This window comes from Alligator mississippiensis, chromosome 1 (genome assembly GCF_030867095.1).
Source record: "Alligator mississippiensis isolate rAllMis1 chromosome 1, rAllMis1, whole genome shotgun sequence".
In the NCBI taxonomy this organism is placed as follows: domain Eukaryota; kingdom Metazoa; phylum Chordata; order Crocodylia; family Alligatoridae; genus Alligator; species Alligator mississippiensis.
Genome location: NC_081824.1, coordinates 363,525,827 through 363,540,182, shown reverse-complemented (window position 1 = coordinate 363,540,182; position 14,356 = coordinate 363,525,827). Strand labels below are relative to the sequence as shown.

Sequence of the window (14,356 nt, the reverse complement as noted above, 5' to 3'; positions counted from 1 at the left end):
CAATCAGGAAGCACAGGTTACAGCCACATGAGAACTCTGGGGTTAGTAAGGTGAGAGCGAGGGCAAGAGAGACAGGAGATACTACTGTGAATGGGAGTCTTTAAGGTAGTACAGTCACTGACAGCTGATGCAGGACACCACAAGTAGGTATATATTTTATCCCCATCATAACCCGTCAGCATCATATAAATCTAATACATACAATATATATTTCTATCATATGGCTTGGACTTCAGAGGTACATTTGATTTTTTTTAAATAGAACAAAACATGATTGCTTATAAAATTTAGTGTCGTGTCTTCTCATATTCTGCGTCTGAATAAAAATACTTTGGAAACAATTAAATTCAAAATTCAAGTTTTGATTTTGGTTTTTGTTTTTGTCACGGCGGGGTCCTTCAGGAGGGCTGTGATCTCCTCAAGGCCCACTCTCTGCGCTAATTCGGCCCAAGGGCACCCTCCATTCTCGCCCGCCATGTCTTTGCTCTTAAGGTAAATGTAATAGGGAGGCTGCCTTGCGTCTCCTCGGGCACGTAAACTCCTGGACCCCTCGTAGGTCTCCCCGTACGATGGGTGCTACTCAAGCACCCTAGCTTTGTGGGCTATGCGTGGCTCCTACCACCCCTAATACCACGCCCCAAGCCTTGCTGATGTACCTGACATTTATGTGTCCTTCTCTATATAGTCTGCCCCCTCTGGGGTCTTCTCTCACAAGGCGCTCCCCTCTTTGGGGCTCGCTGTGCCCTCCTTGGGCTTCCTAAAATGCTGCCCCCCTTCTCTGGGGCCCTTTCTACCACTGCCCTTCTTCTCTGGGGCCTCTTCTAAAAGTGTTGTCCCGCTCAGGGACCCTTGTCCACTTTGGGACTCTCACCTTGAGCCTCCGGTCTTTCAGGCCCACTGCGCTGCTTCCCCTCTTGCAGGGCACCGTGCTGCTAACCCCTTTCCTTGGGGACCACCGCAACACCCTGTCCTTCTCTTGGGGCGCTGTGCTGCTAACCCTTTCTGTCTGGGTCCACCGCAGCACCCTGCCCCTATCCTGGGTTTTTCCCTGCAGCGCTAGCCGATTACCGGGCTCGCTATGCCCGTCCTGGGCCTCTCACATATTGCCCCTCTCGGGCTCCTTGTGCCCGCCTTGGGCTTCCTAGTAGTGCCGCCCCCTCTTTGGGGCTCACTGTGCCCACGCTGGGCTCCCTAATAAAATCGTCCCTCTCTCTGGGACCTGTTGTGCCCACACTGGGCCTTCTCAAAACGCCCCTCTCTGGGGCTGGGGTCTATGCACCCCGCACACAACCCGGGGTCTCAGTTCCCCGCCCGCAACCCACTGGTTGCACTCAAATGCGCCTCCACTGGCGCGCAAGCTGCGCCTTCACTGGCGCTAGGGCACCCTGCCCCTATGAGGCCTCCTCCAACCCCTACAGCCTCACCCAAGCCTCCGGTGTAAAATACACAAACGCAAACTCAAGCCGCCTGGCTATAACGTAAACTCAAAGCCCTATGGCTCCAACAACATTGCTCCATATCAGCGGTACTTGCTGCTAGGCTCCTCTCCGCATCCTCACTCCCGGAGCTCCTGCCTCCCTGGCTGCTGGCAGGCAACTGCCAGCCTGGCCTTGACTCTTAGCTTTATAGGAGCCAGGCCCTGCCCCCTACAGCCAGCTGATTCTTATTAGTCGCCCTGGCAACCTGCAGCTGTACTCATTATGGCTGCTGGGGCTTTTCCCCAGCAGCTTTCCCCTCTCTAGGAGTGGAGCAGCAAGGTGTGCCACGACAGTTTTGATATGGGTTTTTTTTTGGGGGGGGTCTAAAGGGAAAAGGGATTGATTTGTTTTCTTTTTCCTTTCCTATTTTTTGATACACAAATATAGTTTGATACGCCATTTCATCCTACCAGACTCTTCTGCTGAAGTTAATGATGATATTCTACAGCAGGATAGAATCTGTCCACACAAAAAACCCTCAATAACAATAACATTCAGCACATATGATCCCTTGCATAAGTAAGATCCACAAAGCTCTTTATTAACTTAAATGATAGTAACTCATTATAGGCAGAGAATCTGAAAGCTAAACTTTGTATGCAAGGATTTTTGAAATTTGTACAATTTATGAGCAAATAATATTAAATTAGGCAAATACATTAAGTTGACATCACTGAACATTTTGTTGAATCTGGCTCTTCCTAGCCAGCTGAAGGGTTATAGTAGTCTGGAACAGAAACATGTACTGAGTGACTAGATTTACCCAATTTACCTAGATTTATTTAGTTTAAAAAGTTTCAACTTGATAGCTCCTTGGTACTTTTCTCTAGCCTTATTTTCTCTGTATTGTGCTGATGCAGAGGGAAATCCAGCTCAAATTTTTACAACACAAGGTAGATGTTGCCATCTCACCCACTTGGCATTTGCCACTATTGGTTTTGTTTTGTTTTGGTTTTTTTTTTACATGAGAGACAGAATCACTATCACGTGCACATTTCCAGTTTTCAGAAGAATTGCCTAAGCATGTGAGGTATACATAGGCTTAAGCAGAAGCATTCCAAGGTAGTGAAAATGCCCAGCATGAAAAGATAAATAACAAGCTTCTCTCTTACAAAACTAAAATTTTAGTTGCTTTATTTCTTCTTGTGGTCTTTAAAGGACAATGTTGTCAGATACTGAGATGTAATAATCACAAACTAATGAAATTTCATAATAAGTTTCATGGAGGGAGACTTCTAATGACAAAGAAAATATTATCTCGTGTTTGTTTTTGGGTCAATATGTGCACATACTTTTTCTTCTGTGCAGAAAAAAACAGTAGTGAGCTAGCCTAGAAAACTAGATACAGAAGACAGGAATTTAGTAATGTCATTAATCAATTAATTTTTGAACAAGGCTTTGAAAATTTAAAGCACTATATAAGTGCTAATTATTATTATAAGATAGACATGCCAACAGAGACAATCAGTTTAATGAAGCACATTCCCCTAATACTGCACTGCTTCCCACTAGGAAGATCTTCTGTCAGAAGACGAAACCAATCTTTGGTTGGCACCTGTGCCTAGTTGAAACTAGTACACCATACTGTGAGTGGGCATAGTGCCACCCTAGCAGATGGGGAAGATTGTAAGCATGCCAAAGAAGCACAGTGTGTGTTACATTTCTGTTCTGAAAGTTAGAAATCTAGTGTTTCCATATATTTATAAAAGGATCTCCAGGCTGCCCCTTCTTAGAAGTAGGTAAGTCTGAAAGCCCAAGAGATTCAATGGAAAACCCACAAGGGTTTTGTTTTGTTTGTTTGTTTTTTTTAAAGAGAAACAATGTTGGGGTGGTCATCTATTCAGATTGACAGGCTGACATGCCTAAGTAATTTTGCATACAGTGTGCCTCCTGCTGTGGAATTAATTGATCCTAGGTTTTTCCTATAGTTACTGGACAGTTTAGGATCTAAGGTTGCAACAGCCGTACTTGGGGCTGGATGGTCAGGGGCTGCATCTCGGCATTCAGGAAGGTACACTCTTTTCTCTTTGCAGAACTTTACATTTATTTTTGTGCTTCAAAGCAGTTTCACAGTGCCTTGAACTTATAAACCAATTTTTGAAGTGGCCAATAAAAGCAGAAAAAACGTATTGTAAGCACTTATCTAGAGTAAGACACACACACCTCACTCTTGTGTTTAAGATGGACACACACACCCCCCTCACACACCCTCTCTTCTGGTTAAGATAGGTAGATTTTGCCTTTTTTTCTCCCTCAAGCCATGTTCATCTATAAAGCTCCATTACATAACAATCTTATCTAATGGACTTAGCCTTAAAACTTCGGTGATCAAACACAAGAACTTCCTACTCTTAAGATACCAGGTAAGTATCTGCAATTTCAATGTAAACTGTCTGCTTTTGTAAAATCAAGGCTTCTCAATTCCTCTCCAGATCTCTGAATCCATACAGAACTGCTGTTCAGTTTAACAAATGTTTTCTTTTAGTTGTGTAACTCTGGTAGGAAGTGCTGTTCTCACATTGTCTGTCAAGGTCTCAATAGATCTCTAGATTCCAAGCATCTCAAACTGAAGTATATAATATAAAGTACAATACAAAGTGATAGCTTCATCTGCTGCTGAACTACAACTTCGCTGGAGATATAAAACAGTCATTTAATAGTACAAACACAAATGACAACTGTTTTAGCTATATAGATAAGGAATAAAACAGGAACTAGATTTACAGAGATAGCCATGCACAAAGGAAATACCCAAGATGAGGGCACCTGAACGCACATGTCACTGAAAATCAGCCCCCCAACTGTTTAATAGCCAAGAACAGTTATATCTACCAATTGCAAAACAAGCAACAGAAATAGCTTCATAAAGGATGCTTCAGTGGTATAATGCCAGTAGCATAACTGAGCAGAGGCAACCAGGGCAGCAGGCCTGGGTAATATACTTAAGGGTAAGGAATAAAAATAGCCACTGCCACCATCAACAGTGCAGCAGCTGTCACTGTCCTGTGTGGAGCTGCTATCCAGGGTGTGAAGATGATCAGTTATGCGTCTATAACACTAATTACTCACATAGAAGAAGATTTCCAACCTAAAAAAAATGCACGACTGGTAAAGCTATGCAAATGCATGTTGCTATACACTGAATATTAGTGCCACGTTACTGATAGCAAAAGGTGGGTAGAAAGGAATATTAACCAAAAGCTTTAGGAAAAAACAAAACCAGAAGAGTATCTTTTAGGAATGTAGGAACCAAAGGACTGATCCCTTGGTTATTATCTTGGTCAAAATTTCACAACTTAATATCATCCTGTATCATGTCATCACAAACCCACAGACTAAACTCATATAACTAGACTGATAACAAGGTGAAGACAAAACAAAGTAGCATGCACACTACACTAGACCTCCTTATTAATTCCCAAGTATGGTGCATTAAAATTCAATGACCTTAAGAAAGTTAATAATCCATAACTGCCTTACAGAATCTAGCCAAATAGTTGTCAGTTCTTGTTTTCTCCAAACCGATAGAGCAGATTTTCAGTTCCAGATAAATATATTTTAACACAGAGAGAGAGAATAAATAAAAACAGAGTAGTAGCCTTTAAAGTAGCCCATTGGTGCCGTTCTGTGAAGGTGTTCTAATGACATCATACACCATAAAGAGAATAAGAGCAATTGAGAACCAGAATGCACAAGATGCTCATAATCCATATCCTGTATTAAATGCTGCTACGTATTTTAAAAATATAATATGGTATATTTCAGTTAAAACAGAAACTGTCTATCCCACAATCCAGCAAAAGTCATAAACGAACCAAAACAGACATACAATATAACTTAAAACTACACAAAAGACATTCCCCTTCTCTTTTGGAGGACTTTCAAATTGACAACTTTTTCTGTTTTTTCACCTCTGGAACAGTTTCAATATTATAACTCCTCCAGGGCAGCTTCAACTCCAACCCAAAACCTTCTCAGTCTCATTTCCCAACTAAAAACAACCTTTTTGTTCCCCTCTATGCAAAACAAACACTAAGTAAGCATGACACACCATCTAGTCTATCCTATTTGACTCTTAATAACGAGGGCTCTGTAGGTCTGCTTCTTAAGGAAAAAATTGTACTTTCATCTAGGTTCTCTCCAAATCTTCTTACTCCATGTACATATTAATGCAAAACTACTATAGGCAATATATTTGCACACAAGCTTTGGAAGAGAGAAAAAAGGCATTGGCACAGATTGGTGGAAGTTAATATTTGCAGAGGATATCAAGTAATACTCTGGCATGGATAGAAACACAAGTCTCCCAAAGAGGGAATGAAAAAAAGATCGTTTTGTCTTATTGACAAAAACAATTCTCATTTTGGTCTGATATAAAAGATGATGTAATGGCAACTGCTAACTGAGCCTTGAATTGCCAATGTCCATCAGCTATATCTACAAGGTTTCAATTATGAGACACATTAAAACACTAACTTTGCAGGTGTCAGGAGAGCACTTTGAGTTTAGAGGGATAAAAAGATTATTTCACTGCCTGCTGTAGGAAAATCTTTGTTTCAATTATCTGAAGCATAATTCTACTCTGAAAGTAACCATGTAACAATGTCCCCTTTTATTTCATGGGTTTATACTTTGTCACTATTCAGAGGGTATTACAGTACAACAGTGAAGTTGAAGCCATGATGATCCAGAAATTATGCATGAACCAAGGATTTGATATATTTTATTGGGCCAACAATATAGTTGGGATAAAGACAAGTTTTCAAATGCATGCCCACTTCCTCAGGAAGCTCTTGAATGCATGACATTCAGTCTCAGGTCCTGTGTGAATAGTAGTTAGCAAGACCCAAGGGGAAAAAAAAAAAAAAGTCTTGCATTCAAAAGCTTGTCCTACTTTACCTCAACTATGTAGTTGCTCCCATAAAATATATGCCCCCTAGAGCCTTGCCCCTCGCTACGCAGAGCCAGATTAGCTTAGTTTCATGCTTCAAATCAGCTTTTTACTCCCATAAACCCAGCCGAGCCAACACAACTAACAGAAAGAATTGAACCTGAATTGTGTTTGGACCTCTTTAAAAGAATCTTCTAAAGTTCGAATCAAAACTGTGCAAACCATCTCAGGCAGCAGGTTTAGGCAGATATCACGGAGTGCCTATTTTGGTCAGCAAATTGTTACTATTGGTGCAATAAGGTGCAAGCGAGGTTAGGTCTAAGACTGGAAGTTGAGTTTGCAAGGACAGTACGCAGGAAAAAGCTTTTTTGCTTGTTTGATTTTTTTACTTTCAAATTAATCACATTTGCTCTGGAAAGCATTAGGCCAATCAAAGACCTACACAATGGCAATTTAAGGTCACTTTTCAAATTGGAAACACATACTAGAAGTTCGGTGCCAGCTTGTAGCAACTTGTATGAAACTTACAGGAGAAGCAGCCTCTTAAATCACTCAAGTGTTGTGATGATTCCATAGAATTTGACAATGTTTTAAAAATTATTCTCCCACCATGGCCTGGATCTCTGGCTAATAAACTAAGGCAGTTACTCATAGGTACATAGACTAAAGAAACTGAATTCAGAACATCAGTGGGCCAGAAGTATATAACCTAGGTACAAACAAGGCATGTCAAAGGCCACTATGAGTAGGGATCTACCTAATTTGCAACAGCTGCCTCTGGATTTTGCAGTCCTGGTGCTGTCAGGTGTCATTTTCACAGTGGTGCACAGTGGGTCCCCCCATGCCTCTGACCAAGGGGCCCTGGTAACCCCACCTCTCCCTGGAGATTGACAGATGGCTTCGTCTCTCTCCAAGGAGGAGCAGGACTTCCAGGGCCCTTGGCCAGAGCACTCTGCCACAAAACTCTCACGCATCTCTCCTCCCAACCCTTCCACCATGCTTCAGGTTGCCAGGGCTTCCCATATCTCTCTTTGCAGCTTCTTCCCCTCCCCGTCCCCTCTTGCTGTATGTTTTTTGTGGAAATCGGGCTTTTTCAAGGGGGACCTACCAAATTTGTGGTTTTTGCAAAAACTGTGAACTGCAAATTTGGTAGGTCTCTAACTATGGGCCTTAGGAGAGCTGAATTAAATCTGAAAGGTAAATACTGGCAGAACAGATTCTCTTTGATAAACCATCTTAGTAAAAACCAATTATATATGTGCGCATCAAGTACTCTTAAGGTCACTAGTATCGATGTAATGTCATAATGATAAGCATGCAACATACTACTGTTGTTCAATACTTAGTAGGAGTTTGTTCAAACCACATAAGTTCTGCACTTTCAAAGATTAACACCCTGGCCTCTGCAAATGACTGATTCATAAAACAGAGTTCTCAAATTCCATCCCCAAGGAAAAGAGATCAAATTAGTTAAGACTTTGCTTCTTTTATAGAATTTCCCCTGCAATTTACTTTTTTCTTCCATTTCAGAAGCACAATGAAAGAACCTGCCTGCAATTCATCAATTTCAATAGCCAGTCTAAGCAGTTCTTGGTATCCTCCCTCCACAATTAAGGTTTCCTGTTGTACATAATGGCCAGAAATTTCAGCCCAAGGTTGTTAATAAAGTGACTCATCTTCTTAAAGTGGCCAAGCTGACATTTTGTTATTGCAGAAACATTCCGAATATGTATGACCTAAAATAGCACATAATTTTTAATTGTGTCCCATCTATTTATAATAGTAAAGCCAGTATAATTATATTATTTTAAAGCCTCTAACAGTCATGCTGAAAACACATTTGTCCCTATTTTTTCTAAGTGATGGTTTCTTCCTTAATCTGATTTACTACAGAATAAACACAGAAAAATACAATGCATGATTCTGCCTGACTCAAATAAGTGAATATAGAAGTAAATACCAACCAGCAAGATGGTTTTGGGGCTACTCTTTTTGTGATTATTTTCTGGTTCAGATAAGCTTTTGCTGGTACAGAAGCAAGCTAGACAAAACCAAAAACCAAAGAAAAAAAACCACCTGAGAAGTAAACAGGAACTTTAAAATGCCATATAAGTACCCAGTCTTAAACTGGACAATATTTTCACAAGGAAGCAATATTACAAAGTTGTTCTATCAAAGCAAGTCACATATTCAGTAAATAGTCCCTACACAAGTTTTCCCACTGAGAGACACATTTAACATGCCAGGTTTGTGATGCTCCATATATACATATAATCTTGTATTCATATATTTGTGTATAAACATTTGTTAAATAGGACCCCAAGATATTTTTTTTTTCAAATCAAAATACATGCAACTGCTAAGCTAATTTCAGATTCAACAATACAGCGGAATTCACTTGAAAAAATTATACATATTAAAATCATGGAGTTGTCATGATCAAATGCTATAGGCCAGGAGAGGTAGTTATTAGGGTTGTGCAAAGCTTTGGTCCCCGATTCAATTTGGCGGAGATTCAGCCTGATTCGGTGGCCAAATCTCCGAATCCAAATAGAATAAGGAGAACTTTTAATCTCTCCAAATCGAATTGGAACCCTCCACATCAATTCAGAGAGATTCGACGATTCAGATGTAGACACAGCTTTAAATGTTTTTCCTACATACCTCAAGGTAGCAGGCAGCTCATGAATGCTGCGATGGTGGGGCAGGTGGAGCATCCCACTAGAGTGCAGGGGCTCCCCAGTGCACTCAGCAGCAGACCTGGAAGTGGACCAGAAGCACTTACGGTCCATTTCTGGGTCCCCAGGGAGCGCACAGGGAGCCCCCCCCCCCTCTCTGGCTCAGTAACTGGTGCCTCCGGTCCACTTCTGGGTTTGCCACCAAGAACGCACTCCTGTGGGACACTCCATCCGCCCCAGCATCGTAGCATTCATGAGCCATGCCTGGTACCTTGAGGTATGTAGAAAAAACATTTCAGGCTGTGTCTATGCTTGAATCACTGATTCTCTGAATCAGCATCAAATCTTCAGATTCAGATTTGGCCGAATTGAATTTGGGACAGTGATCTGAATCAACAAATCAAGTCACTGTCTCCAATTTGGGCCGAATCCAAATTAAAATCAAATACAGCCCATTTCGCACACCCCTAGTAGTTATCTGTCTTAGTCCGAAGTGAGGCAGAAAGCATGGTAAAAATACATTTTATAAACTAACTGAAGCAGAGACATATAAGCTTCCATAAGCAAAAGCTCACTTCATCAGAAACTAGCTCATAAAAGCTCATGTCTCTGATTCAGTTAGCCTATAAGGTAGATCTCTACCCTGCCTTCTGTGAGCCAAATTCTACTCACCCTGTATATATGCAAACATTTCCAACTATTTCAGAGGAACTACTCATATGAGTAAGGTGAGCCAGACTCAACCATATATTAAAAATACAAATAAGGCTTTCAAAATTCTTTCTTGTTTAAACAATACCAGCATTATGACACTCTTGCCCAAACGGAAGGTTAATCTGTAATTTATATACCAAAGACACCTGTTTAATAGATTGATTCCTTTACATTCATGAAATGGAAACCTATTTAACAAACAGAGCTATTATACACCAAATCTTTTCCACGAGATACAGTCTCAAATGTACAATAAAAGTCTTCCACATCCCCTAGTGATCTATGCCAGTTAAAACAGATATAAATATCCTGAGAATTTAAACATCAAACAGATATTGTTTACATCAAGCTGATGTTTTAGTTTATTATATTTTACAAAAGTAGCATACAAAATATGTAATGTAATATTAGAGGCAAACATGATGCTTACTTTCTCTAAATGCTTTACAATATCCAAGGAAAGACAGCAAAAAGAACAGGCCACATAGCAGGTCTGCGCGGCCAACAATGCCTGCAACCTTTAACAAAGAAAAGGAGAGAGAAAGGAATTTTGTTTTTAATTACCAGAAACAATTTTTAGAAAATCTTAGGAAATATGAAGGCATATGAAAATAAATGCACATATCATTGTTCATCCTGTAAAGTGGTTTACTAAATAATACAAGGCCTTGGGCATTTACCATGTTTTGTGATAGAATATTTATCTGGCTTTAGATCAAACAGGTAAATGGTTTGGATTTAACTTACTTGAAAGATGACTAATAGTTTAAAGTGAGAATTGTGAGCCTGACCCAAAGCCTAGTGAAGTAAACAGAAAGCCCCCCATTAATTTCAGTAGGCTTTGAATCAGGCTCTATCAGTATAATTCCTGAGGACAACTGTGAAGTTGCTAGGCCAAATGCTGAGCCAATGGCTCAGGCTAAGAGGAATAGCTGGGATCAAATTTTACAGCTAGAGGATGAGACTGGGAAAGGATTTACAATTTTTCCTTACCTTGCACACACTACTTTTTCTGTCAAATAAATTAGTTTGTCTCACTAATGGTTTTGCTGAGGAAAGAGAAAACCGATGGGCCTGATCCAAAGCTCACTAAAGTCAAAAGGAGTCTCCCTCTACTTTAGTGCTTTTGGATTAGGTCTTTAGACTGCTAAAGGCATACTTAGCTGAAACCCCTGGAGCTGCTGTGGAAAGAGGCTCTTTGGAATTAGGGTAAGAGCACCTAGCTCTCCTTGTCCCACCCTTATAGAGTAGCAACTCAAACACTTGAGGTTCTTAAGCTATGCTGCTCCAACATCTCAGAAGAGTGGAAGGATTCCTCCCTCATCTGGAATTCCCTCATATTCCCACCCTGTTGCAGGGCACAAAATTTACAACAGCAAGTCTGCTGTGTTTGGAGAGAATGGTCTCAGTTCAGTACAGAGGGCTTGATCTAAAACTGAAAGAAGTCAATGAAGATGCCCTTTGGCTTCAGTAAGTGTTGATTCTGCCTGCAAGCAGGGAAAAAAAAAGTGCTGGATTCTGACTTCACTCTGAAAAAAATCCCTGCATGGCTTTGGACAAGTCATTAACTTCTCTCCTTCTTCCTCCATTTTAAGAGGGAAGTTAATAATATTTCCTTGCCTCTCAGGGGTTTTCTGAGGATTAACTCAACAACCGTAAAGTGGTTTGAAGGTGAAAATAATGAAGTGCTATTCTGTTTCATGTATGGTTTTCATCTAATAAGATAAAAGTAAGGGCAAGCTGAAGCAGTTCTGCAAATAAAGGTAAGCATACTACAAAAAAAGAGATTTTAGAGTCTGGCTCCTTAACACTCGTTGTCTTACTGACTCCAATGTAGAGGTCAGCATTTATCTGGGCTGGAAGTCCACTTATGGGTTTTTTGGCAAACTGTTGAGGGCTAGGGGAGCGGTGGATGAACAAGGGGCAATTGATTCCACCTGGCCAGGGCCCATCCACCCTGCATCCACTGCTAGGGATGCCAAATGGAGCAGGCAGGCAGGGTCTCCATGGGGACTGGCCCAGGACCCTCACTGGCAGGGCACATTTGGCTGGGCACATAGGATGGGGATGTGGGAATGCAAGGAGTCTGGGAGTGGGATGGGTTAGCATAGCCACAGCCAGGGCCTAGATCGTGGGGCAATGACAGTGTGGGACTGGGGCCCAGGGCAGAGCTGCGATCCACTCTCCGTTGGCAGGAGCACGCAGAAAGCAGATCACAGCTCTGTCCTGGGCTCTAGTCCTGAGCTATCACTGCCCCACAATCCCTGCCCTGGCCCTGCTCACCTGTCTCGCTCCCAGACACCACTTCCCCACACACTGCAGCCCCATCCCATCTGCTCAGCTCTATCTCTGGGGGTCCAGGCCAGTCTCCGTGGAGACCCTGCCCACCTGCTGTCTGGAGCCCTTGGTGGTGGATGTGGGGTGGGCAGGCTGGGGTGCCCAGGAAGCAGGGCCAGGTCTGGTGGCAGCAGCAACACTGGCAGTGGTATCTAGAAAGAGCTGCCACTGCCAGGATTGCCAGGAAGCCAAGTCCAGCTGCTGCACTGCCCTAGCCCTGCTGCGTGCCTGGGGACGACAGGACTGGCTGCATGTGCCATGGCTCAGGTTGCCCCCTGCACCTAATCCAGGGGACCCACTGTGGACCAGATAAAACCTCTTGGCAGGCCACGTTTTTCCCACCCCTGCTGCAATGGCACAATCTGAACCAGATGTGCAGGATCAGGCCTATAACTGCTGGTGTAAAGTTTTAATTTTAGATCAGTCTTCCTAACCAAAGTTCTGTGCATTATTTTATCACTCAGATGTTATCAGCAAATGCAAACAACTTTGTTGTTGTTGTTTTTTCTCTCTCAAGCAGCAAAAGCAAAAACCCATGGTGAAACAACAAATGTTATATTCACAGACACAACTTTTCACTGTACATTGAGAACTTTTATTTTCCATGTGTTTCTAAATAACAGAAAACAAAACAGTAGAGACAGATTCTTTATGATTATACATCCAACGTGACACCTAATTTCAAAGCCAGGTTGTCATGATTGCAAAAAGCAATGGAGTTTTCAGCATGGGGAGAGATGCTGTTTCAGAGGACGAGTGACTCACGTCCTGGAAGCACACAATACAATGGTTTGACTATTAAAAACGTTCAGTGCAAAAGACTTGTTTGCCATTGTTAACAAGCATCTGTGCCCTGGAAGATCATAGAAGAGCATGCTACATTCTTCTCCCCCCAAAATGGCCAGAGCTTAGATGCTGTTAGTTCCCAAAACTGAAAATTTCTCATGTCTACAGAGAGACTTCAAAAGCCCATGCAGGTTCCTTCGCACTATCAATACCTTATTAATATTTGATGCCCAGTTGAAACAAACATATATGTTGTACAGAGACACAAAAAGAAGAAAAATAGAAAAAGCATATTAAGGAGTTAGTAATTCTATAGTTAAGATTTTAATTAGATTTGATTATACATGTCAGATTCTAAATTGAACTGGGAGGTATGTTCTCTATAATGTCATGCTGAGAGCTACCAGTTGCCATCTTAACTTTAGCACAGAAGTTTGCACTGGCAGCCCCAGTCCTCTAGACACAGTTCTGCAGGACCATGGTTACTGGAATGCAGAATACCCCAGCCACTCTCCTTAGTCGGAAGGAACAGAAATAGCTATACTACCTGAGAATTTCCTTAGGTAATGGGCAATCTGATTAGCTAACCACCTCTCCTATTCATTACCAGAGTGGTGTGGAGGGTCCATAAATGGGGCAAGACTCTGGCTCAAAGCAGTGAAATAAATCTCTGCTATGTATGGAAAAAAAAGTGTGTCAAACTTACTACTTTGTTCACTCCCAGAGCAAAGACAGAGTTAAATTCAAAATTAAACTCTTTGGCTGTTTAACTCAGAAGCAATTAAAAATACCTCCTTTTGGATTATGATTATTTTTAAAGTTTACATATTTATAGGTTTTAAAGCCAGAAGGGATCAAGATTCTTATCTAGTTTAATGTACTGCATGATGCAGGCCTTTGAGTTTCCTGCTCAGGTCCAATAGCTGTGATTGAACTAGGGCAGAAAACATGCAAATCTTAAATTTAAAAATCTACCACACCCTTCCTAAATTGCAATAATATTTACTCACTGTTACAAACGTATGTTATGGTCCCAATCTAAATCTGTCTGACTTCAACTTCCAGCCGTTGAATCTTAGCCAGATTGAACAGCTTTTAATTACCAAATTTCTGTTCCTTGTGTAGACACTTATATACTGTGTTCTTACAATTCTTTAACCTTCCATTTGAGAAGGTAAATAGATCGGGCTTCATATTTCTTGCACTCTAAAGCACGTTTCCAATACTCTGACCACTCTCAAGCTCCTTTCTGAACCCTCTTCACTTTTTTAGCATCCTTCTTGAAGTGCCGATACCAGAAAGAGACACAGTGAACCAGTGGTTTTCAACCTTTTTTCATTTGCGGACCCCTAAAAAATTTCAAATGGAGATGTAGACCCCTTTGAATTTTAAGTGTGGGTATTCATCATAGATCACAGGTTGAGAACCACTTCAGTAAAATAACAGTGGTCACTCCAGTGCCAAATATAGAG

General features: G+C 41.5%; 1 protein-coding gene across 1 annotated transcript in view; it reads right to left on the bottom strand.

Moving 5' to 3' along the window:
- The window catches only part of TMTC4 (transmembrane O-mannosyltransferase targeting cadherins 4), a 73,926-nt gene that overhangs the window by 43,873 nt on the left and 15,697 nt on the right, over positions 1 to 14,356 (bottom strand). The window contains exon 5 of the mRNA XM_019486911.2: positions 10,192 to 10,279. Within this exon, the coding sequence (XP_019342456.1) occupies positions 10,192 to 10,279 (88 nt within the window). The remainder of the gene's footprint in view (positions 1 to 10,191; positions 10,280 to 14,356) is intronic.